Below are 27,709 nucleotides of genomic sequence, written 5' to 3'. Positions count from 1 at the left end.
TTGTTTTGTTTTTTACATTTTTAATGAAATAATTTAGACGTTATATTTTCACATGGGTACACAGATGTGTTGGAATTTTAGCTTGGAGTGTTGCGGGTTTGTTTGTTTTGGTTTTTTTGTTTTTTCTGTTTAATTATGTATTTTTATAGTTAATGCAATAAAATACAAGGTTTATATTACCTTTAGTAGTTGCAATCGTGTTTGGAATGGCAAAGTTTGGAATTGGTAATGAAGGGGTTGTGGCATTTTTTTCAAGTATCTTTATAATGTTTATCACACTTGACATTATAAAATATTACTATGAAAGTAAACACAGCTACTTTCCAGGTAACCAATTTTTTTATTTTTATTTATATGTTTTTTTCTTTTTTAATAACTTTGTAAATTTATAAATTTGTAACAATCTAACTAGTCATTGAAAATCATCCAATGGATACTTTTACACTCTCACTCCAAGAGGTTGAAAGACCTTATCCAGCAAAACAGGTATTATTAAAATTAGATTAAGATTAGATTTTTTTTAAATTTCTGGTCAGTAAGTTTCATTATATGAAATTTATTGACTGTAAGTCAAAATACTTAAAATGATAACTTTTTTAATTTGAACAAACTTTCTTTAGTTTTCTGGCTTTCTAGTTATACTTTAACTGGATTTATCTTTTTGTTACTGCTAAATGCAATGTTTTTTTTTTAGAAATTTTAGTTAAAGTTGTTTTTACTTATTTTTATCTTCAATATGAACATGTTATAATATAAATGATTTTGAAAATATCAATCATGATATTTAGATAGTTAGGTACTAAGTTATAATTTTTGGCCAAAAGCATGATGCAAGATAACTTTTATGAATGATGTTGGACCAATTTATATTGAAACACTTCTAATATTTTCTCAGACTTTTAGTGAAGGCCAGTTTATATTGAAATATTTCTAATATTTTCTCAGACTTTTATTGAAGGCCACTATGTTTTAAAAAAATTCTTTGTGTGCACATACGTGTTACAAGCAAACTTTTTTGTTGATATGAGATCCTTGTATGATAAGGATTTGAAAAATGACAGGTGTCACTTAATTTTTAATGTTTTGCATCATGTGGTATGATGCAATAAAAAAAAATTTTAATCATTATTTTTCAAATATTTTTTTTTTTTTTTTATATTTTAATATTTACAATATTAAGTTTGTTATATTTAACTTTGCCAATAACTTTGTAATAAAAATGGAAGTAATGATGTTTATTTAATCAAAAGCTCCAAATATTCTAAGATTTCATTCTTAGATTTTAAACCTTTTAAATTTTGGAAATATATGTTAAAAATAACGTACTCACAAACTAGTATTTATTAATAGACTATATAATTAAATAATGTTTTATAAATCTCTACTGTCATAATCATACATGTTTTCCTTTTGGTAGTCTACACTATTACATATTATTACACTATTACAGACAAGTTTATTTGTTATACATTTTCACCTTTTATTACTACAGTCTCCTTTACAACAAATGCTCAACTCAATAAATGTTATTGGTGCCGGCAGGTTATTAGTCATTATGGGGTCAAGAGATCTGTTGTTTAATTCCCAACTGTACTCCACAGGTGATAATAGATACTGTATGGGCATGTTACAGTATTTAAGCACTAAGCATACAAAGTGACTTTGGAATATATAGTACTTAAAGGCATTCATTGTTGGTGGATGTTATGCAGCACCATACTGGAATTTAGAGAAAAGGAACCAACTAAGTTGTAAAAGAGTATTAACATCTTTTGTTCCTTTTTTTATCACCGTAGACTTTAACAATAAAACATTAGATGTTATTTATTGTAAATAGATCAGGTAAGGCTTTCGATTGACCAAGATTTGATAGTGCAGCTAGGGCTCCATCGTCAGCTTCAATAAAATCTTTCCACCATGATTTTTTAGTGATTCCAGAAGAGCAACCCATTTGATCACAGCTAATAAACACAAAAACCTAAATGAAAAATATATTTCATGAAGACTTTTATTGTCATTAACAATGAGAAAAAACATTAAATAGAAATACCTAAAACAGCTTGTCCTTGTTTATTACCAATTGAGATGTCCCATTTCTTATCCCCTTCTACCAGTTCGAAAGATCGGGACACATGGCAGGACTTGATAAAAGTGAACTAAAAGGTAAAAAATAACAGTATCTTGTAAATGCACAAAACATTTTGAAAATAGGTTTCCTAAATCAATTGGTGTAGATGGAATCCATCTACGTGTTTTATGCAACTGCACAACAGCATTTGCAATTCCACTCAACTCTATCTTTAGACAATCTTTATTTTCTGGCTCTGTACCTGACCTTTGGAAAAAATCTAACATTACTCCCATCTTTAAGAAAGGGAGCAAACTTAAGGCTCATAATTATTGACCAGTCTCCCTCACCTCAATACCGTGCAAAGTAATGGAAAGAATAATTCACAAACATATTATGGCATATTGCATAGAAAACAATCTTATCTCCATGCATCAACATGGTTTTCTTCGTAAAAAGGGATGTCTGACTAACCTCCTCGAAGCTCGTGATATACTTACCGAGACTATACATCAAGGTTACAGTGCCGATATTATCTACACCAATTTCCCTAAGGCATTTGATAAAGTCCTGCACAAACGTTTCCTACATTAGCTGAAAGCACATGGCATTCACAATAAACTTCTACTTTGGATCGAAATGTGGCTAAAAGTAAAGTAAACAACATGTTGTCCTAGGAGAACACGTTTCTGAGTGGAAAAACGTTACAAGTGGAGTTCCTCAAGGTTCTGTCTTAGGGCCACTACTTTTTATTTTGTTTATAAACGATCTTCCTGATATATAGTTAACAAGATATTACTATATGCTGATGACAGCAAAATTATTGGTATTATATCAACATCACAACGGACATCACAACACTTCAGGCAGACATTGATAACGCAGTTACATGGTCAAATACTTGGCTCGTGCACATTAACATAGTTAAATGTAAGGTGATACATGCAGGTCATCCTAACAAACGTTTATCACATGAATACTCCATGGAAACCGCCGATGGCATGCGCCACACAATAGCAACTACAGCTATTGAAAGTGACCTTGGAATTCTCATCTCAAACGACCTGAAAGTCAGAGGACAAGTTGAAAAAGCAGCATCCACAGCCAATCGCATGTTAAGAAGGCTCAAAAATGCTTTCCACAGTAGAAACTTAACTTTGTAACACACACTCTATATAGCATATATACGGCCACATCTAGAATTTGCCATTCAAGCCTGATCCCCGTATCTAAAAACAGACATTAAGTTACTTGAGGATTTTCAAGACCGCATTACTAAGACAATATCATCTATCAGCCATTTTGATAAAACAAATCGTCTGCAGATAATCAAACTTACCACCCTCAAAGAATGTTGTTTATGTGGTGATATAATCCAACAATTCAAGATTTTCAACAACATTGATGAAGTTCATTTTTTGTTCCCACAGCACCAACTAATTGGGCATGAGGTGTACAACCTGCGCGGCCATGACAAGCAGCTCAACCGTTAATTTGTGAAAAGATGTGAGGAGAGATCAAACTTTTTCACAAACAGAGTTGCGGTTCATTGGAACTCGCTCACACAGCACACTGTAAACGCTCCAACTTTGAATATATTTAAAGATCGTATTTCAATGTGATAAACTGTTAAATCAGCATAGAGACTCCTGTAAAAGTCTCTTCATCAAATTAATAATTTAACATTTAAATATATACATATATATATATATATATATATATATATATATATATATATATATATATATATATATATATATATATATATTTTATTATTGTTATGGCATTATTGCGGTTAACGTGTATCAATTTGTTTACTGAATATATCAAACTCAAACTCATATGATGTGATCAAATGGAAATACTATTGTAGACAATAAATAACATAAGTGTTGCCTTCCAAGTTTTAATACTATTATCTTTATGAGCTTTATTGACCAAGGCCATGCCACCAATAATGATAGTTTATCCTTCTTGTGTTGCAATCTCTAATCTTTTTGACAAGTCTTTTACTTCGTGCAGAATTTTTTTCTTTATTAGAGGTGAGCAATGGGTGAACATCTTGAATAATGAACATCTTGAGTAAACATCAACTGTAAACTCATAGCTGTTAATGTTTTTTTTCTTAATCAAGCTCTGGCCATTTTCTTGCACTAAGTAAAAAACAAGATAATAAGGTGCGCTGTTTTTTATTTGAATTACTTTATTACATATCTTTGTTCTCATAACTTTCGCCCGATTTCGGAATTTTTTCTGATTTTTCATCTTCATGGGCGACTTTATAGATTTTTCTCCTATTAACCTTTCAGTAACAAAAGAACAGTAGCGTTCTTCTCTGAACTTTTCATGATGAAATAATTTATCTGCAAAAGATTTGAATTTAAAATCTAGTTTTTGCCTTATTGCTTAGGAGCAACAAGGCAAAAAAAAATTTAAGCACATTGGATTCTGTGTAAGACTGACATTCCCTCCTGTTACCTTCAAAACTTTATTTTCCTGTTCTAAGACATGATCAGAACCAATTTTGCAGAAATAAATGCCTGACAAAGATATTGCCAGGAGATAATATTTATTTTATTTAGTTCAATCATTTTAGCAAGATACAGTGGTAAAAGACATGCATAATATTGATCATTAGCGAAGAAGTAGGGGATAATTGCATCAAGCAATTATCCCCTACTTCTTCGAGATGCTTAAACATATTGAAGAAATATCTCATACAATAAGCATAAAGTTACGCAATAATAAGCTTTGTTGAACTAATTTGTCATCAAAGTTCTTGTATTTTTCTACAATAGTATTTGATATATCTTGCGCATGCTTTTTTATTACATTACAAATCTCTGGGTAAAGAAGGAAGAAACTATCAAAATATAATTTGTTTAAAGCTAGGTTTAAAATCATGAATGCTTCCATACCGGGTTTCATACATTTCCCTTCAAGAATCTGTTAAGGGTGGTAGGGCTGTAAACAGGTGCTTCTATCATTATCTGATCAAGTCTACTTCTAATAATGTGCTTTCCAATAACTTTAAAAAAGGCTAATACAATATGTATTTCCCTAAATGAAATTTTTTATGATCTCATTGTTCTGTTGTAGCTGTATGCATTTTGAATAGCTGAAAATCAAGGGTCACAATTGTTTTTTTGCTCCTTGTGACTGCAATATTAATTTCCTGAAGTAGCTTTAATGTAGTGAAAAGGTTGCTCTAATCAGTCTGTGTATCTGCAGGTATCAGCACACCCTGTGTTATCATAGATATAGGAACATCTGAAAGTAAAAATTTAAAGCACTGCATGTTGGTAGTTTAAATTCCTTGTCATTCACATGAAAAAACCTCCAAATTTGATAGATGGTGCAAAAAAAAAAAGATTGACCAACAAATGTGGAGACTCAAAATCTTGAAAGTTTTCATTGGGTGGATTCGGTATAGCACAACTATGAATTAGATCGACAAGTGTATGTTCAAATGTAAGATACTTTGTACACTTTATCTTGAGCATCCCTCCTTTAGCATCATTTTGAAATCCAACATACAGTTGGTGATATAGGGCCATTGATATAGGGCCATTGAGTTTTCTACACATTTTTGTGAAATTTTATCCATAATGTAAAAAAAAATTTAAAGAATAGTTTTTTATTATCAAATATAAATATAAAAACAAACGAGTTTTTTTTTTTTATATATATAAAAATTGTAATGTTATCAATATTTTGTAAATCCACCCTTTGCTGCTATAACAGCTTCTACTCTCCGTGGCATGCTGTCAATGCATTTCTGTGCCAATTCTTTTATGTGAGGGTTTTGATGCCAACCTTTAATTAGTTTTTCAATAAGCTGGGTTTTATTTGTCACCAGTTCTTCTAAAGAAACCTCCCGTTTTAATAACTCCCACAGGTTTTCTATAGGATTAAGATCCGGGGAATTTCCTGACCAATCCAGCAGTGGAATTTTTTTCTCTCCAAGAAACTTTTTAATGGATTTTGCCGTATGGCATGGGGTAGAATCTTACATAAATATAAATTCGCCATCTGGAAACCATTCTGAGACTTGAGGAATGAGCTTTTGCTCCAAAACTTCTTTGTATTGGTCCTGCCTCATTGTCCCTTGGACTATGTAAAGCCTTCCCGTACCCTTACCACATATAATGGATCACACCATAATTGACAATGGATGTTTTACTGTCTCGATAATGCAGTCTGGATTAAATTTTTCACCCACCCTTTGTCTCACAAATGAGGCTTTGTCGTCCAAGATCTGAAACGTGGATTCATCAGAAAAGCACACCTGAAAACAAATGTTTCAAAAAATGTTAGTCTTTCATTAATCTAAAGAAAATCGAGAAATAAAGCAGAAAATGACCTGTTTAAGAAATAAATACCTTTCTCCAATCATCTGTTGTCATATTGCGGTGCTTTATAGCCCATTTCAGTCTTTTATCCTTCATGGCAGGCGTTAATTATGGTTTTTTCGCAGGACAGTAACACTTAAAGCCTAACTCATCTAAGCGTCTCCTGACTGTGCGATCACTAATATTAATTCCAGCATCTTTAATCAATGTTGTGATTATTTTTCTGGGTTTCTTTCTATTCTCGAAGCAAATATTCCTGATAATTCTCTCAGACCTTGGTGTTGTAAGGCGTTTTCCTTTACAGTTTTTACGGAGTGTGGATATAGGGTTTTTGCCATTTTTTATTTTTGATGCTATTCTTTGCACAGTCTGCCTAGAAACGCCAATTCTTCATAAAATTTCTCGTTGAGAATAGTTAGTGTTGCTTAAAAGTGACATTATTTCACTTTTTTTTACAAACATTCACATCTTTGTTTTTACCCATTGTCAGAAACTTTAAAACATTTAAAAGACAAATAAACACACTACAAAAATATGTAAAAGAAAATTAAAAAAGTTGAAATAATTTATATTTTTGGAAAAACTACTTTCAAAGAAGTCTTTCACTTAATAAAACACTTAAAAAATTAAAATTTTGAAAACTATGCGGTTAAAAATAACGTTTGAAGAAAGATCCTTAACACACACACAACAAGCTTCGACACTCTACAAATAGTAACTGAACACAGTTTCACGGTTTTACTTGTCAAAACATGCAAAATACAGTGTTGCTAGCAACAAAATAGTGTTGCCTACACAATAATTTGTAATAATGTCGTAAATAATTATGAAAAATTGTGAATTTTATGTTTGAAAGGTGAGTTAATGCTGACAATATAGCAAAAAACGTGATGGCCCTATTTCAATGGCCACTGTATGTGGTTTCATAAAATTCAGATTTTTGGTCAGAGGTGTCATTTTTAAAATCAATATTATCAATAGCAACTTTCTATTTGAAATATTCCTATATGAATATTAGGAGGTACAAATGATTTGTTGACATGTTTTCAATAACAGCGTTTCCTAAACCATTTTTGATTTTTAAAACACTATCATAGGAAAAAGAAAGTTCAAGATATGCCAAGCAGTCCAGCAGCTTCTTATTACGAGTTTTTTATGCACATATAATCCAAGGCCAACTGAAAAAGGTGTTTCAGGGACATCTCTAAGATCATTTTTTGTTTTTGAGCAATGTTAGATTTTGCTTTTTGCCGCCTTAACAATAATTTGTAAAATGTTATTAAGACGGTTATCAATGGATTTTTTTTCAACATAAATCGAGTCTTCATTTTGTTTTGGTCTAAGTATCACCCACCTTAGCAAAGAAAATAAGGACAATGGAGTATCAAAACTAGTGAAATTTCTGTCAAACTTTCATTTTCTCTGTTCCAGGATTTCTTTATGAATTACTTTTGCTTCCTCAAAATTGTGGTATAATCATCCGGATTGTTTCTAAAGGTATCTACTGCCTTTGCTTAGTATTTGCTAGAGCAAAGCTGTTCGGACTTTCTACGGCATGGAGGTCTTGAAAAAATTATTCTTGGGATGTTATTTTGTAGAAGTTTTTTTAAGTAACGTTTATAATTTACGTCAGTCTGGTCATTATTCCAATTAAGTTATTATAGGTTTTATTAATGTTGTTCATATCCATAGCAAAACGTCTTTTTTTAAGTTTAACTTAAAGTCTGTGATAACCTGCCCAATATTATCCAATTCTTGAATTTCTGCTTGAATTGTAGTCAATTCACCAGATCTCTGTGCTGTTACCTGACAAATATTTATTTGACTTCATTTGCAACGGCGTCATCAGAATTTGTGATACTGTTCATTTTAATCTTTCATTCTTGATCATTAAGTGACTTGGAAAATTTAAACATTTTTTTCCTGTTCTCTGTAAACTTAACTTTTTAAAGTTTACTGCCTTCACATTGTCAAGTTGAACGAAGCAATTTTCCTTTACATTGACATTTGGCTTGAATCTTCTGATTCATCTATGTCTTCTATGAATTCAGTTTCAGGATTGCAAGCAATAAATTTACTGAGTTGTTTAAGTAAACATTGTAAATCTATACGACGGATAAACTTTTTGTAGCATTCTGAGTGATAGACACTTTTTTCATCTAATTCCTTGCGTGGTATTTCTTTTATTTTTTGGTAGCAATCTGTTGCTTCTGGGTCACGATAGAAGTACCTTTGCCTTATACCAACCATTATTTTTTCCAAAGCTTCACGTGAACTTTTTTTATATAATCTGAAAAAAATTTTAATGGTTGCTTGGACTTTTAAAAACTACTTTAAGAACATACCCAAAATGCTTACGTATTTTTAAAGATGTATATGTTTACATAGATATTACTTTTTTTTTTTACGATCTTCTTCTAGCCAAACAATGCACTTAGTAAAATTAAAGTAAGTTTTCTTCTTTTTCGTTTTTCGACCTCCATTTTTTAATAATATTTAATATCTTTTACAGGAATAACAAGTAGAAATTGATTTCTCACAACATAAAAACTTTTTTAAAAACCGAAAGCAAAATCAATACATTCGAATTGTTGCATTCTTATATGCAAAAATAAAGTAGCAATATCAAAACATTCAAAATGATATTATCGTAAAGCTATGAAATATATTCTATTTCATCAAAATAGATGTAATGTCGTAAAAATCTGGAGGTTAAAAAAGAAAGATTTTTAACTAAAATTTCTATTACATAATATAAATTTTATAATAATTATTATTTATTAAATTTTAATAAAAAGCAATTTCCAAAAAACATAAAATCAGCGTTCAAGACAATATTTTAATTATTTAAAATCACAAAGCACCGTTTAATAAAAATTAATTTACCCCAAAATCTCTTGAAGTAAAATTTTCAACAAAAATATTTTTTTTTTTTTTTTGAACGCTTGACTGATACTCTTTTTAATTAAAATGAATACAATTTGAATTTTCATAATTTTTTTTTACTGCTATAGGGACCAATTATGTCATGCCACGTGACATAAAAAATGAACACCTGCAAAGGTGTCACTCAATTTTCACCTACAAAGAACTCAAATCAGCAAAAAGTTTCCTCGTAACACGTATGTGCACACAAAGGTATATAGTGACCTCAACTATTATATACATTGGTGGAAAGGTCCTTGAAATTAGTTTTTGATTTTTGAAGTTTTTTTAGAAAAAATTGAATCTTATAACCAGTAGTACCAAAAAAATATTGCTAAAAACTGAAGTATTTTATCATTGCTAGCGAATTAAAACTGAAGTATTTTAACATTGCTAGCGAATGAAAACTGAAGTATTTTAACATTGCTAGCGAATGAAAACTGAAGTATTTTAACATTGCTAGCGAATGAAAACTGAAGTATTTTAACATTGCTAGCGAATGAAAACGGATATACAAGTGTTTACAAGGTGATTCCAGCATTTATTGATACTAAAAAAGCTCTTTGTTTAGCATCAAAGAAAAATTTATTCAAGATCGAAAATTGTATCCGGTACCCTTTTGCACCTTTTTGAAATGGTGAAATATAGTGATGGTCCTTGTAAATTAGTACTATCTTACTTTTAGGTGACGATGATCAGCAATATATTTTTGGTGTTAATTGTAGCGTTCTCGATTGTTATTACATTTTACTATGTGAAAGTAATTTTGGGGGCTTGAAGATCTATTAAAGCCTGAATTCTTTATCTGCGTATTTATATTTGGTGTAGCTTCTGTGATTATAAGGATAAAAGATTTTAATTCTCTTAAAAATATGTTGGTTAAAAAAATGTTTTGGTTTGTAATTTTTGTATTTTTTTTTTAGCTTTTTGAGATTTTATAATAAATTAAAGTTTTATTAAGTGTTAATATATTAGATATATTGGTTCTTTTTATAAACGAAATAAAAATACTTGTATGTTTTTTACTAGTAAATCCGATTTCTTTATTTTTTATTTTCTTTTTGACTCTCTAGATACACCCGACGAGAAAGTTTGATGTTGGTCTTATGTGTCATATAATTATGGCCACACTCGATTAATGAGATGGTGTAAATGTGAACCATGTTTGGCTATGGTATTTATATCATTTAGGTAGCCACATGTTGCTATAATATCTAAATCACTAATAATATAAATGTCACAACCATTCATGCATCAAATTTTCTTGTCGGGTAGTTATATTCTTTAGTTTTCAGATGATGATTTGCGAATGTAAAAATTGGACTTGAAGTTTTAGGCAAGAAACCTGAGTTAAGCGTTTTGTAATATATCGTATATAAATTACGAGAGTTACTAAAACTGTACGTTTATATCAAATAACTTTCAAAGTTTATATCAAGTAAATATATTTATACAAATTATACAACATGCTTCAATATACAATTTATTTATATCAAGTATATTTGCGGTCGTGACAGCGACAATAGCTAAAAAGCGATATCATTTTTTTTTAACTCTATTTGTATTAATCAAGTCTATTTGTATTTAACAAGTTTAACTCTATTTGTATTAAACAAGTTGTGTTATAATTTTTGTGGCTGTTAAGACCACGGCTAATTTCATTTTTAGGCATAGTTTGTTTACTCTTTTTTTGTTTGTTTAAAACTTTCAAAAAATTATAAGTATTTTGAATTGGTTTATTTTAAAGAACGAGTTAACTATATTATAATTTTTTTTTTAATTGAAAAATTAAAAAACGTAATACTAAGCTTTAAAATAAAAGTTTTTTATAAACAACTTTTATTATTACAATGTACCGGCTTCTATCTTAAAAAAAATAAAGGTCTTTAAAACTAAAAATCATTCAACTGAAATGTGTCAAATAGCCGAATATATTTCTCAAAAAGCCAACTATAACTTGAAAATTACCTTCTTAAAAATGCCCACACAACCCCGTATAATCGCCTCTGTACACATATTATGCATTTATAACGTCAATATATGAAGTAATAATAGTTCGTTTGCTGTCCGATTGCTGAAGTCTTTTTCATGCAAGAATTTCATTCTAAAAATTTTTTAAAATTTGTTTAAAAAACTGTATTTCTTTAACCTTTTCAGCACAGTGGCCAAAATAGTTGTTTTCATGAACATTTGTTCATATCATTTGAATGGAAATTGTTATGGGTTCGATTGAGGACTCTTCGGGAAAATTTTTGTGTTACTTTGGGATAAACTTAAAATAATGCCTGCAAGATAGTTAGGTCATATTTTAAAATAAAAAAAATTATAAACTTTTTATTTTTATTGGGTGTGAAAAAAATACAATATAAACATGTATGTATACAAAGAATATCAATGGCAAAATCAATAAATATTTAAAAAAGTCTAAAATACGTAATTTATTTGCAACTTGTAAAATAAGTGTATTACTAAGTTATATAATAAACTTGAAATTAAAAAAATGTTAAAAGGGTCATCTCTCCCCACCCCTCTCTCTTTTTTCAAAAATTAATTTAAATTTTACAAAAACTGTATACTCTTAGTTCAGTTGCTTATTATTAAGTTTATGGTACTAAGTTGTTAACCCTCGTTTTTAACTAAGTTATGAAATAATACAAAATTAAAATAAAAAGTTATGCAACTTACTTGAAAAAATTATTTTGTGTAAATCTAGACATAGTCAATTAGTTTGTGCAATAGTATTTATTTGTTTATGAAAAGTATTATTAGATTAATAGTTTATGGTTAAAAAAAAGCACAAAAATTCAACTAAAGTACATCATAACATTTGTGCGCCTCTTTTTTTAATTAACTCATAAAGTTTATTTAAGTAGGGAAGTAAACTTGTGGTAACGAATTAGACGAGTAATTTTTCATAAATTGTAATTCTGCTTTTACAATTTATGAAAACCTAAGCAAAGTTAAAATTTAAATTAAAATAAAGGTTACGAGAATCGCATTGCATATTGGTAATTGCTTTTTGATTAATCGCAAACAATATTTCGGCTATAAAAAACCATTTTGCAGATAAAAAAAGGGCTTAAAAAACATGTTAATCGAATGCGTAATCAGTTCACATAAACATTGTTTTATAACATTGTCTATCCGTAAATATTTGTTAAAGGAACAATTATTGACCTGTTATTTGTTCACGTGGTATAGCGTTACCAGTATAAGTATAAAAAAAATAAATAATAAACCCATCAAATAAAACCGAACTTTGTTTGAATAAACAACTAATAATTGTAAAAACGGTTTTTAAAGTAAATTTGTAAAAAAGTGAAATACAATCATTAGTAAATTATAGTGAAAAAGAGAATTACAATCAACTTTTTTAAAACACGGAAACCATGAGTTATATAATTATATTTACTTTGATTTATTCAATGGCTTTATCTGAGGAGACTTCAATGGTAAGTTGTAATACCTTATGTAACTTTGAGTATCTCATCAACCGGAAATTTTTTGCGAGTTGTTAAAAAAATTAGTCAGAATGATTGTACGTCAAATGTCTTTTTCATGAAAATATAGATGTGCAGACTTTAGACCTGCAATCTTTTAGTGCATGCTATTTTTTGAGTTTATAGATCAGCGAACTCAAAAAAAAAAGGAGATCCCGATCTATATTAATTATAGTGACAAAAAAATTGAATCAAGAAAAAACAGACAGATATTAGGTAATGTAGATTAGACTTGGCTTGATTGTTGTTTATATTAAAGATTTCATTCACGATTCACACCGAGTACGACTTATATGCGAGAATATATTTTTATAAAAAATTATATATTTTTATAATAAGAATATATTTTTATAAAAAATTAATAATTAACATGTTTACTCACAATATAATTTTGTTTTGTTTTTTTTAAATATATTATTACAAGAATGATTCACAGTAAATAACTGTTTGAATGGCTCTTAATGTTAAGTAATTTTTGAAAGCAGAAATTTTTATTTAAATGCAAAAGTTTACATAGTTATTTTATTCTTATAAAAATCGCACTACCTCAAAAGCAAACATCCGGGGTCGTCACACTTCGAACTTTTTTTACTCAATGAATAAATACCTACTAAGTTTCTTCTACCGAAGAGTTTTAGAAAATTTTTAAGTTTAAATCTACCGAGGAATGTCAAATCTACCCAGAGGCGTCCAGATTTTACCGAAATTTTACCGGTTAATCAGTTACTGATTTACCGGTAAATTTCGATGAGAATTGTTTTTTTAATATTATTAACATTATATCCACGGGTAGCAATTTTTAAAATTGGTCATTTTTTAGATTTTGAAAAAGTTCTTTCATAATGTTAAAAAATAAAAAATTGTATGCATTATTTGCATTTTTGACTCAATTAAAAGTTGCTTATTGATTTTTTTTAATAATTCACAAAATGCGTATTTTGCGAGTTGCAAAGAAGTTATTCAGTATTTAAAAAGTTAGTTTTAAGAAAATTTGGAAAGTGGCTCTTAATTTTAATTTTGTTGCGTTACTTTCAAGTTTGAAAATTTTTCAGGTATAAGCTATTTTAAAAAAGTGAATTTACAAATCATCTGTTAAGTAAATGTTAATTATTTTACTGAACTATAGTAATATTTTCTTGAAATATTTTTAAGTAGCAGAATTATATATGTAAAAAAAAACAATATGATAACAAAGTTATAGCATGCAAAGCTCTTAATAAGGGACATGAAAATGATGAATGTATACAAGATATATAGATTTCAAGACATGCTTTTGATGTATAATTGTATTAAAAACCTTAAATCAAAAAATTTTAAAATAAGTTCAAAATATATTCCAAAAATATGGTGATATCAGTATATTAAGTTTTATTTTAAGAAATATTTGAAATCAAATGACAGCTTTGAAATTTAATATTTACATTATTTTATTAAACTTAATATCATATGATTTTAAAGGAATTTTCCAATTTATTAACTTTATTTTTTGTAGCTAACCGAAATTGTTAATAAAAATTATTAATAATAAAAATGCCTTAAAAAAATTACTCCTTTTTATTATTATTTTTCTCTTAGTTTAATGTACACGTTTGTTTAGGCTTTCATTTCCTTATATTTTAAGGGAGTTTTATATAATTTTTATAACAAATTTGTTTTACACTTGTTTAAGGTCACAGAAGGTCTCGAAGTATTCGCTGGGTTTTACGCGTAATTGTTCCAATTGCCCTCCTATAAAGCCTGAGTGGCTCTTACTTAGTGATTTTAGCTACTTTAAAATGACCTATGTGTCTTTCCAATTTCTCGTATTAACATACCATATCGATGACAGTAATCACACCTTTTACAATTATATCGGGCTTGTAACGCCTGCAATTCCCAGAGAGACACATCCTCTTGTGCCACACCCGCATGCTTGGCCCATCATTGAGTTTTAAATTTCTAGCGAGTTTATCATAAAGCAAGTTGTGACATTTTGAGTATACATCCCGGCTGGTGTGACATCCAGCCAAGATGTGGCCATCAGTTTTTGCTGTTAAACCACAGCACCTACATGTTTTGAGAGTCTGGTCGGCTGTGCCTCTTGAGATTGATCTTTGTTGGAATCACTTTTGCCATCGCCTTCCAAAATAGAATTCTATAAATATATATATATATATATATATATATATATATATATATATATATATATATATATATATATATATATATATATATATACGTAAGTGTATATATATGAATAAAGAAAATATCTTTATATTATCATGTATAATATTGTATACTTGAAAGAGTGCTCAATAGATAAACTAGAGCTATATATATATATATATATATATATATATATATATATATATATATATATATATATATACGTAAGTGTATATATATGAATAAAGAAAATATCTTTATATTATCATGTATAATATTGTATACTTGAAAGAGTGCTCAATAGATAAACTAGAGATATATATATATATATATATATATATATATATATATATATATATATATATATATATATATATATATATATATATATATATATATATATATATATATGTATATATATATATATATATATATATATATATATATATATATATATATATATATATATATATATATATATATATATATATATATATATATATATATATATATATATATATATATATATATATATATATATATATATATATATATATCAGAGCCGATCATCAGTTATATAAATTTATTTGTGTAAACATGAAAAATGAAACTAACACTTATCTTCTTTAAAGAACTTGCAATGGATTATTGTTATGATTTAAACTACATTTAAGTTTTAGATCACAACTGCTGCAATCAACTTTTTGCGCGCAGTTTAAAAATTTGAACTAAGAAAAATAATTCACAATAAAAAACAAATCTTTAACAATAATATTAAGGGTAATATAAAATAATAAGGATAAAATAAAAAACAAAATAATAATAAAAAATTATAATAGCAATAGCAGTAATAACAGCGAGGTAAATAAATAAATTTCAAAGTACTTGTTAAAATAAATAGTTTGAAATTTATTTACTTAAAGTTATTTATTAAAATATAAATCAATTTCAAAGTATACTTTGAAATTTATTTACTTAGCTTTTCCTAATTATTCTGGAAGTTTTCAAGTCTCTACAGAAGAGAGCGCAAAAAACTTAAAGAAACTTAATTAAAAATTAGATATAGGGTAGATTAGGGTCATATGAGCACTTAGGTAATATGAGCATACTTAAAGATTTCTTAGATGTAAGAAATGAAGTTAAAATTGCTTTGTATTTTTCGAATCGACTTTATGTGGTGATAACAGGAATCAGTGCAATTAGCGTAAATTTAAACAACATTTAAGTTTTAGCATAAATTTATATGCAGTAATTAGCGGCTATCTTCTAATTAAAACTCGTTAAATTTTTTACGTTGTTAAAATAATATCATCACGCATGAATAAATCTGTGACGCGAAATTTTGGTGCTAAAATAATGAAATTTATTTTTTCATGTAGTAAAAATATATTAGCTAAAAATCTAATCCATTTTTGTTTGAAAAACGATACGTAGAAACATCTAGTTTTAACTTTATTTAAAGATGTCATTTTGGTATTTTCAATTAAAATAAAAAATTTTAATGAAAATGAAAAATTTTAAACTAGGTATTTTTAATGAAAAACACTGGGAAATTTGAGCATGTTTAAATTTCCCATTGTTTTTCATTGAAAATACCTAGTTTCAAATCATAAAATAGCAGCGGGTTTGATTGCTTTTTAAATAAAAAGAAAGCATAGTAAAAAATTTTATTATTTTAACAATAATAAATATTTTTCTGTAATTTAAGTTAAAAAAATTTGATTTTTTTTCGTTTAAAGGTTTAAATTATTAAAATTGAAAAAAATGACAAACTAACTTTTTTTGCGGAAAACATAGCAGAACTTTTTCAACAAAAAGTGGCTTAAAGTTTGATCTTTTGATAATAGGTTTTGTTAATAACAAATCATTATATTCCAAAAATTCGTTCTAATTTTCAGGTTGGTATTTTTTTACTTAATTAATGTTATTTTTTTGAGCTATTCTAAAGTGCTCATATTATCAAGTGGTCTAGGTAATATGAGCACTTTTGCTACTTTTTTAAAACCTCTCTGTTTTTTAAAAAAAATTTCGAGTGCCCAAATATCTTAGTGGATCATAAGTAGGAATCCCTAAAAATTGTTTATTCGCAAAAGTTTTGGATCCAGCTAAATTATTTTTGAAAATATTCCAATTTTCGCTTAAGGTGCTCATATTACCTTAATGTACCCTAATTATAGCGGAATTTGACAATAAGATGGCAAGAAAAATCCATTTATAATAAATGAAAAATTTCTTAAGATATTCTTTATTTTTATTTCGATACTTGATAGCATTCTATAAATTACTACGTCTGCAGATAGTATAGCTGCTATGAATTTAAATAATCTATTATAATCATAAGTAAGGTAAAATTAGTTTTTGATATTAAGTATGCTTCCCTCAAACTTACTTTCAATGTTCGTTCTTTTTTATAGCTATTTCTCTATTTTGATTCTAGGATATTTCTCTAATTTATAAAATAAATACTATTATATACTTAATCGTGTTTTATTAACTAAAGCAAGTTCTTCATATTCTATTTTTTGAAACAATATAAATTTTTAGAAAAAAAGGCCACGTCATTTTTTTGCAGGAGGAAGAGGAAGGAGGGCATTGGATACATGATTATTCATCAGAAAAGCCTACACTGGAATTCAGTCTTGACGCAAATTTCCAGATATCTGCTGGCTGTAGTAATTGTCATCTAATAAAGTGAAAATTGGTTAGGTAACTGAGATGCCATAATTGTTTTCTCAGTTAACTTGATAAACTGAGCATTAAATGCGTTACACCCATAGAATGCAATTGATAGTTTAAGAATTGAAATTACACATTCGCGCTACACGTTTGAAGAAACAAGTGACGAATTTGTCAACAGCAACAAATTTTAATCTTACGCCGACCATACATGACGTTTTCGATGACATGCAAAATGTCATCGAAAACGTCATAAAAACAAGTCATTAAAATAACTTTTTAATAGTCTCTATTCATAAACGACGTCCTCGTAGATGAAAATAACACGGAAAAAAGGTCTTACTTATCCTTGAATGCAGAGCAAAAAGCAATAGAATGTTGTGGATAATTCAACAGAACTATAAAGTTGCTGCAAAGAATTTTTCCAAAATTGATTTGCAATGATAACAAAAAATTAATTTTATACGCCATTATTACTCTTACTTGAACCAATTGATCAAGCAGCTATAGAACTTTGCAAAATTTGCAAACTTTTTTTACCTTAGAGTTTCTGCAGTCAAGGATAAGTAAGATCTTTTTGCCGTGTTAAAGATTGAGAAGAGTAACTAGATTGAAACAGCGAGAATCAACGAGATAATTTGTAGAGAGAAAACAGAAAATTTTGTAATTTTTATTGAAAATGATTGACATTAAAAAAGACAAAGTTTTCAATATGTCTGTTCTTTAAGAGACTGTCAAAAAATTTTGTTGAAGCTTTTTCCTACCCCAATAACTTGAAATTTTCTCAAGAAGAGCGTGATACAGATAACTTTAAAAAAAACACCATTTTCACTCAAAGACGAGTTTGCGAACGCAATTTAAGCAGCGCCAGAGTTCAAACGACAAACTCAAACCTATCTAAAACAAGACTACTTTAGGAAGTAACCGAAAAGAGAACTAAACTAGGAAATCTTAAACCTAATTCAATGCACTAGAGACCATTCGGCTAACAAATGTAAAGCCTGAAAAGGCTTTTTCTGCACCATGACTAGTTGTGATAAAATTTTTATTCATTGATTAACTGCTTGCTTAATAAACTTTACTTTCTTAAATCTTTCTTAAATACCACTTAAGTACTATAAATACCATAACCAGTGTGAGAGTGGCGTGCATCAAATTTTTTTTCGGTAAGGGATGTCATCTAGTTTTTCTGCGCGTCAAGAGTCGGAATCGAAGTTAAGTAGCTATATGTCATATAGCTACACGACTTCGATCCCGTAGTTAGTCATGTAGCTATATGCCAAATAGCTACATGACTTCGATACCGTATATAGCTACTTCGGTTCCGAAAATTAACTCATTTTAAATATTTGCCTAGTCATATACCCTGGCGAATGTTTAAAATGAGCTAATAGAAATTCACGTTCAACTAGATTTATGTTCAGATATATGTTTTGGATGACTTAATAATTATTTTTAAAATATTTAAAAATTGTATAAAAACTTTATTTGTGACCTGACATTGGACAAAGTTCAGCATTGAAACCACTAATTACAAACATATTATACAACGAGTATTTTGTGAGGTTGAACATTGATTCTAGCCAAATAGCGACATTAATTAAGAAAGAGGCGTGAGCTTTCTAGTTAAATGCTCTTCCGTGGTGATAAGATCGTAAAGACTTCTGGGAGCACCTTACTAAACACTAAAAATAAAACGACGTTTAAAAGCGTAATAAAACTTGTTTTTACGTTTCTTACGTTTTTTAGGCGTCTAAACTAAATCTTTCATCCGCTGAGTACCCAGTTTTTATTAGAACACCCATGGCTATTGTTAAAGGCATTCCAATTAAAAATCTTGATAAGAATAGGCCTGTAAATCGAGCCGAACGAGCCAAGCTTGCCAGGGCTCGGCTTGGCTTGTTTACATATTAAGAGTGTTCAGGCTCGGCTCGAGCTCGTTTCGAACATGAGATTCTTTGTTCGAGCTCGGCTCGTAAAGGATTAGTATTGTTTGGGCTCGGCTCGTTTTACATGTTGCTCGAGCTCGACTGGTTTAAAACTTGAAATAATTATTGTAACCTGCTAGTTTAAAGCTCGTTAAGTAAAAAAAAATTGTTCGTTAAAAAGATAAGGCTAACTATCGCCCTATAAGTATCCTACCCGCTCTCTCCAAAGTTTTTGAAATGATCGTTTATGAACAGATTTTATTTATGGAGCTAAAATTTGACAAACTTTTGTGTGGTTTTTGTAAAGGTTATAGTACTCAGCATACACTTATTTTTTTACTTAATAAGTGGCATGAATGCATTAACAATGGAGGTATTGTTGGAACATTATTAATGGATCTATCTACAGCGTATGATTTTATTCCGCATGACCTACTTATTGCTAAATTAGAAGCGTATGGTTTCTCTAAAGAAAGTCTTAAATTTCTTATATCGTATATTAGTGGTCGTAAACAAAGGGTAAGGATAGGACCTTCTGTTTTTAATTGTGTTGATATTTTGTCGGGAGTGCCTCAAGGTTCCATTCTTGGCCCCATCCTCTTTAATATCTTTATAAATGATATATTCTTCTTTATTAAAGATACTGAATTGTGCAACTTTGCAGATGATAATACGCTGTATGCCTGTGATTACAGCTTAGAAAAGGTTATTTTCCGATTGCAAAAAGAAGCAACTAATACCATTGCCTGGTTTAAGTTTAACTCGATGGTTGCCAACCCTGATAAATTCCAATTACTTTTAGTTGGTTTAAAAAACACAAAAAATCAATACCTAAAAATAGGTTATAAAACTGTTTTTGCCTCTGATAGGGTGAAACTACTTGGTGTTACAATTGATAAGAATCTAAACTTTGGAGAACACATTAAATACTTATGTAGTAAAGCTAATGGCAAATGTTTCGCTCTTTCACGCATAAGAAGTTTTTTATCCCGTAATAAAGCTACATTGTTGTTTAACGCCTTCATAATGTCAAATTTTTCTTATTGTCCCCTAATATGGATGTTTTGTTCTAAATACTATGACAACCTTATAAATAAAATTCATAAAAAAGCTCTTTGTATTGTCCATAAAAGGTTTGACTTATCTCTTGATGAATTGTTATATTTTGATAATAGTCCGAGGATGCACTTAAGTAATTTGCGCTTTCTTTTGATAGAAGTTTTTAAATCAATTAATTGTCTAAATCCACAATTTATGAAAGATTTATTCAATATAAAAAAACTTCCTTTTACTTCGTTGTAGCAAAAAAATGATTCTACCTTCAAATTGCTCCAAATATAAGGATACATGTTGTACTATATTTAGAGCCATCTCGTTATGGAACACTCTAGATAACAAGACCATGTCCTCTAAAAGTTCTGAGGTGTTCAAAAAACATATTAAAAATTGGTATGCAAAAAATTGTTATTGTAAAATCTGTCGTTTTTAATTACTATTTTTATTTATCCTGACATTATAATACAATATTTACTCATTTTTCTGTAATGAAACGGTTGTAATTTGAATTTGAATTTGAATATTTTTTAATGTTATTTGTAATTTATATTATAATTTTGTAAATTGTAGTTTGTTTTTTGTTTTTAAATACTTTTTAAAAGATTAATCGAAAATTGACTATATATATGTGGACATATATATAGTCAATTTATTTATTTGATTTTTTTTGGTTTATTATTTATTGTTTTTAACGATTTTCATGTGAGTGTGTATTGTCTATAATTGTTAAATGTGTTGATTTTAATTAGTTTATTCTTGTTAAAACTATTGTAACCATCAACAAAAAATAAAGTTTTTAAATTAAATTAAAGGCTCGTCTGTAAATAATGCAAGTTCAAATCAACAAACAACATAAACAATCCTACAGTCTATTAAACATGCAAATAAATAACATAATAAAATAAGATCCCACAAATCTAATAGTTCAAAATAAAAGTTAAAACTAATAGTTTTAACTTTTATTCTGAACTATTTAGATGTTCAAACTTAATGTTTAAAGTTCAAACATAATGTAAACTCTCACAAACATAATAATTCCTATTAAACACTGCACTCTAATAGTTCAAATTACATTTTCACAAATATAAGTCTTGCTCTCATTGCATTGGATAAATATATATATATATATATATATATATATATATATATATATATATATATATATATATATATATATATATATATATATATATATATACATATATATATTCGAGCTTTAATCGAGCCTATATGAACGAGCCTATGATTTTTAAGTTCGGCTCGTTTAATAAACGAGCCTAATTTTTTGTCCAAGCCCGGCTCGTTTACCATTCGAGCCGAACATGAACGAGCTCTTGCCGAGCCGTTCACGAACACGAGCCAGGCTTTACAGCCCTAGATAAGAATAGTTATGTGCCGAATAATATACTTATAGGCGCATTTAAAAAAAAAGTAGAAATAAGGCCAACAACGAACAATATACAACGCAGGGACCATATTTTTTTAAAAAACCACAAGTTTCTCAAACTTTGTTTATTTTAATAATTTGAACTTAAAACATCTTAAACTTTCATAGAAATCACAACTTTTCTTATAAAACTTTTCATAAAAAAACTTTTCATAGATTTTGATAAAATGTTGTAACCCTGCCACTTGCAGGGTTACAACAATTTGAATAAGAATTAAAAAACTTTTGACTTTAGTAATACTAATAACTTTATAAATTATAAAACTTTATCCACTCTTATCCAAATGATGACAACTTAGTTCAAAGGCTTTGGAAATATAGGTTTTAAAAAAGCCAATAAGAAAATAAAAAGGCAGTGTAAGGTGTAAAGGTCATTATAATATAATGCATGTAGATACAATTTATGTATCTACAATATGAGTCATATTGTAGACTCATATAATGTCCTTAAACACTACCTTTTTATATCCTTATTGCAATATTCTTGGGAAATCTGCATTTTTTAAATACTTCCTGGGGAGTATTAGAGAGTGTTAGAAAAAAACAGATTTTTTAAGAAAATATCCTTTGTTTAATGAATTTTCAGGTTGTTTTTTTTTATATATAAACAGTTTCTTCAGTTAAATGTTGAAAGCAGAAAATTTAGTCTAAGGCCATCCCGAAGAGATTTTAAAGGGGGGGGGGGGAGAGATGAATATATTTTTTGCCGACTGAGGCCAAAAAATATTTTTTGCCGACTATGATCTTTAAAAAGTAAAAATAAGGTCCTCGTTAGCTGACATTTGCCGATTATAAATCCAAAGACATTTGCCAATTATAGATCTATTTTTGCCCACTCCAATGTCCAGTGCTGGATTACCCAATAGGCCCGACTAGATAATGGACCAGGGCCCCCATATAATTAGGGGTCCCAAAAAAATTATAAATTTTTGTAATTTGAATATTATTTTAATATAATATTTTATTGGGAATTTTTTTATAATGCAAATAATGCGATTTAAACATTTATATATATTATTAGTCTACTTTATTTATAAAAATACTTAAAAGATTTCTGTGCAAGGTAAACCTGCAATTAAGAGTATCTTTAAGTTTTTTGCGCTCTCATCTGTTGAGACTTGAAAAAGAAACTTGAAAAGTTGATTGCAGTGGTTGTGAGTCAAAACTTAAATGTAGTTTAAATCATAACAATAATCCATTGCAAGTTTTTTAAAGAAGGTCAGTGTTAGTTTCATCTTTCATGTTTACACAATTAAACTGGCGCTAGTCGACTTCCCTCTCCCCCCCCCCCTCCTCCTCCTACGAATATTCCCGGCGAATATTAGCGTTTTTAATGTGGTTTTTTTTACTTTAACATCAAATTAGAGTACTTTCCTCAAGTTTTCAGACCTATGTTTTTATATGATTCTGAAACAGTATATTGTATTCTATCATAATCAATCATAAAAACAGGGGGAAAGGGGGAATCTAAGTTTCTGATTAAGTCGGATTTTATTGGAACATTATCAATTTTTATTTCAATATGAGAATTGGCAGTTGTTTATCTATGCATTATCATAGATTAATCCGTGCACGATCTTACCTAAGTGGGTCAAACAAAAAAAAACTAGCGGAGAAAGAAAAAAACAATTATGCTGCTGATTTAGCGAAATTATTACTTATTGTATGTTACATCAAATTATAAGCATTTTGAAATGGATACTTATAGCAGTATTAGAAGTTTGCAGGTTCAATAACAAACAGATAAAATTGATCATTTCGACAGCAGTGATTCTCCTGCTCATCAAAATGACTCAAACCTTCAGAATAATAGCTGTTTAAATGATCTTGAGCAACACATAGTTAGATCTGATCCTTTTACATGCGGAAACAAATCTATTATTGAGTAGGACTGTTGTTCAAACAATTCTGGAAAGTGGGGCGATTTTAATAAAGATGACGTTAGTTTTTGGATTAACCGTGGTCCACAAGAGTGTCAAAATCATTCTGGAACGTTTAAGTGTTCTCGTAGATTTTACAATACAGAACATTGTTTCCCTTGTAAAACTTTTGTGTTTAAAGAAAAATCAAACTAACTCACTAGCGATGGATTTAATGATTGGAAAAATATTTGTACAATACATCAAAATGAAATTGGATCTCTTCACAGAGAATATATGTCAACATTTGACATATATTCGGAGAAAACAAAACTCTGTTGTGTTTGACACCCTTCAACTTCAATTCCAAACGGATCAAAATTACTGGAAAGAAGTATTGAAACGTCTTCTACCAGTCTTTATAACGTTATCTGAACGAGGTTTACCTTATTGCGGAACAAACGAGCATTTTGGTGTTCCAGATAATGGGAATTATTTGGGTTCCTAGAACTTGTGGCTCAGTTTGACCCATTTTTGAAAAATCACAACGCATTTTAGTGTTTCAGTCGATTCAACTCCAGACATTGCTCACATTGACCAACTGAGTATAGTTGTTCGATATGTTTCGCCAAAGTACGGAAAGCCAGTCGAACAATTTTTAACATTTTTAATTATGAAAATTCACCTCGGTGCGGTAATTGTAGAACTGGTTTTAAAATTTTTAGGCAAGAAATTTAGATTTTAAATATTGTGGAGGCCAGTCTTACGACTATGTCGCAAGTATGTTGAGAGTATACAAAGGGATGCAAGCAATAATGTCTAATCTCAATGAGCATGCAGTATATATACCGTATGCTACGCATTCTTTGAACTTAGTTGGACAAACTTCTGTACAATGCTGCTTGTTTGCAGTTAATTTTTTTCTATTGTCCAACTATTGTATACGTACTTTTCAAATTCGACGCATCGCTGGAATGTCTTGAAATAACACATCGGGAACAAAAAAGTACTCAAATCATTATCAAAAACGCGTTAGGAGGCTCACACAAATGCCACCAAAGCAGTTCTCAATTCTTTAAAAGCAATTTTAACAGCATTGAATAAGATTGGTAAAGATCCCTCTTAAAAAAGTGAAGCCACTAAACTGAATGTATTGCAAATAAAATGGAAACTTTTGAATTTGTCTTCATGTTCGTATTGTGGAACAATATTTTAATTTGACAAGCAAAGCTCTTCAATCAGAACAAATTGATCTCAAAACTTGCGCTTTGATGTTCTTATTGTTAGAAGGTATGTTAGACAAAATGAGAGCCAATTTTGATGAATTTGAAAACAAAGCAAAATCGATCTTGCCAGGTATTGATTATGCGAATGTTACAACGTAAATTTGCCTAAAAAGAAGAACCTCTAAAGAACTTCGTGCCCCGTACGTGATATTTTCTGCTCGAAATTAGAGGTTACGGAGATGTTTTCTTTTTTGTGAAGCTGACTATCGACAGAAGGTTTCTAATTTAGTTGATTTTTATTCTAACGACATAGAAGCTTTTCATACAGAATCAAAACAATATCACAGCTACGTCAAATTTAATTTTACATCAAAAACTCAATTTTCTTATTCTGAACTTTACGAAACTTTGGTTCATGACAACTTTGCATCTGTTTTTCCGAGCGTCGAAATTGCTCTTTGCATTTTTTTAACACTCATGATTACAAATTGTTCTGCGGACACTGCTCATTTTTAGAGGTTTCAAGATGAATTTATTTATACTTTAGATTTTTTTTAACCACTATTTCGAGCAGGTTGACATAAAATAGAAACCGTTGAAAACGAATTAGAAACCGCATCTTTTTTCATTTTTTGACCATTTTTCTAAATATTAAGAACCGTCATAAAATGAGAGGGTCCTAAACTTTATGTGGCTGTATCTTTTGAGCGTCAAAATATATTTTGATAAAATTTGAAACCTAATTACAATTTATGTTTGAATTCAAGATAAATAATTTTTTTTTTCAAAAGATAATTTCCCTCAACCAGGGGGATGCAGGGGTTATTTTTTAAGGGCCCCTGTGATCTGACTGGGCACCTGTGATCTGACTGCCTTGATTTTTAGCAAAAAAAAATATCATTTTAATGAATATTAGCAAAATAATAGTTGCAATTATCATCTTGTCAAAAATCTATTAGGAATGCAACAAATTTTCCATCTCTACTGACACACACAAAACATGAATAAATCTCCAATAACAAAATCAGACAAATGAAATGCCACAAACAGTATTTTAAAAATTATAAAATGTTACAAAAATGAAAAAGAAATAGGTATTTTTTCAATCTAAATATATTCTTGAAAAATCTTGTTACAATCTCGTTGAGCTGTATTCAACAACCATAGCTCTTAGCTTTTCACCGTGATGGACGTTTTTCTCAGACACAACGAACCTTCTCAGTGTCTTATTTAAGTTTTTACGCACTGCTTCAGATGTTTGTTCTGAAATAATACCGAGTGGGATTTTCTGCCTATCGAGATACTCCTTGAGATGGAACCTGATTATGTGAAACTTCCATCCAAGTGAAATCTTCATAGCGAATACATCATGGATATATACTTTTAAGTGAAACATAGAGTCAATAAACTTGTCTATTTTTTATTTGTAGGATATATCGAGTTTCGTCCCAAAACAGCATTCAACTACTAAATCAAACAAAATTAAACCAAATATTAACTTGCTGAAAATAATGATATTAACATATTCGTGTCTCCTAATTTTATTTAGACTGGTAGGTCAATAGTCCCCTATCTGTACGAATTGAATTAAAAACGTTCTAAGAAGTGTTAAAAAAAATTTAAAAAGCAATGAAGTACCTTTTTTAAACCTCCTCAGGGTTTCGATACATTCCAGATATTCAATTGGAGAATAAATTGTCATTTCGTGCAATGATCTTAAAACTTCGGCACATTTAGGTCCATCGAAACCACCACCATTATAGGCATACCTGATAATCGTTTTCTTTTTAAGAAACTCCTTCAGGTTTTTATCATTGAAGAAAAGATCAATAATTTTACTAACATGGCGTTCATAAATATGATATTCAGGTGGTGGAATCATGCTGATAATTTCTTAAGTCAATTTCTCATCTAACAGACATGGGTAAGTAACATTTTTATAATATTGCATCTGTATACGAGGTTTGTTATCAAATTGGCATTTTCGAGTTCATCTGCTAGTGATCCAAAAGTCCTTTGAACTCCTTTTTCATTCATCACCCCATCACAATAGCAGCTTGAATATTTTCCACCGTGACCCTTGATTATAGAAAACAACTTATGGGTATTGCTTACTTAAAATGTAAAATATGAATGAAATAAGATACTCACTGATAATCCAATCATGATGTTCAATTTGAGGTTAGAAGCCAACGAAAACTTCAATTGATTGAGTTAAAAGAGTTAGAAAAGTGTTTTCAGATTGTGATGATTCTCTTCTACGTTTCGAACTATGCCTAAAGTAATCACTTTGTTGACCCCGGTGTACTTCTGGTTTCTTGGTTGTTCATGACAATCTTTAGAGATCCCTGCCCTCTATTAATACCAACACGTACAACAGAATTAAAAATATCCATTTTTCTGAATGAACAAACTTAAGTTACGAAAATAGATAGGTCAGTACAATAAACAATATCTTTTTCAAAATTTTTTTTTCCAATCTTGAGCTGACATTTTATCACATCGTAAAACCTATTCAAGTAGCGTG

General features: G+C 29.1%; 2 protein-coding genes across 5 annotated transcripts in view; both read left to right on the top strand.

Annotated features, from left to right (window-relative positions):
• The window catches only part of LOC101241790 (putative ferric-chelate reductase 1), a 64,220-nt gene extending 53,387 nt beyond the window's left edge, over window positions 1-10,833 (top strand). For 2 of the 3 annotated variants that reach the window (XM_065793241.1, XM_065793242.1), the window contains exons 16-19: window positions 38-96; window positions 187-327; window positions 413-486; window positions 10,031-10,391. In XM_065793241.1, the coding sequence (XP_065649313.1) occupies window positions 38-96; window positions 187-327; window positions 413-486; window positions 10,031-10,123 (367 nt within the window). In that variant the 3' untranslated portion in view covers window positions 10,124-10,391. Of the gene's footprint in view, window positions 1-37; window positions 97-186; window positions 328-412; window positions 487-10,030; window positions 10,392-10,418 lie in introns of those variants that run through there. The other variant, XR_010637576.1, reaches the window with a different exon arrangement.
• A 1,720-nt stretch (window positions 10,834-12,553) lies between these two features.
• The window catches only part of LOC100213924 (uncharacterized), a 64,652-nt gene continuing 49,496 nt past the window's right edge, over window positions 12,554-27,709 (top strand). The window contains exon 1 of one of the 2 annotated variants that reach the window (XM_065793239.1): window positions 12,554-12,797. In XM_065793239.1, the coding sequence (XP_065649311.1) occupies window positions 12,735-12,797 (63 nt within the window). In that variant the 5' untranslated portion in view covers window positions 12,554-12,734. The remainder of the gene's footprint in view (window positions 12,798-27,709) is intronic. The other variant, XM_065793240.1, reaches the window with a different exon arrangement.

Source organism: Hydra vulgaris, chromosome 03 (genome assembly GCF_038396675.1).
Source record: "Hydra vulgaris chromosome 03, alternate assembly HydraT2T_AEP".
Classification (NCBI taxonomy): domain Eukaryota; kingdom Metazoa; phylum Cnidaria; class Hydrozoa; order Anthoathecata; family Hydridae; genus Hydra; species Hydra vulgaris.
This window is presented reverse-complemented; position numbering and strand designations above follow the sequence as displayed.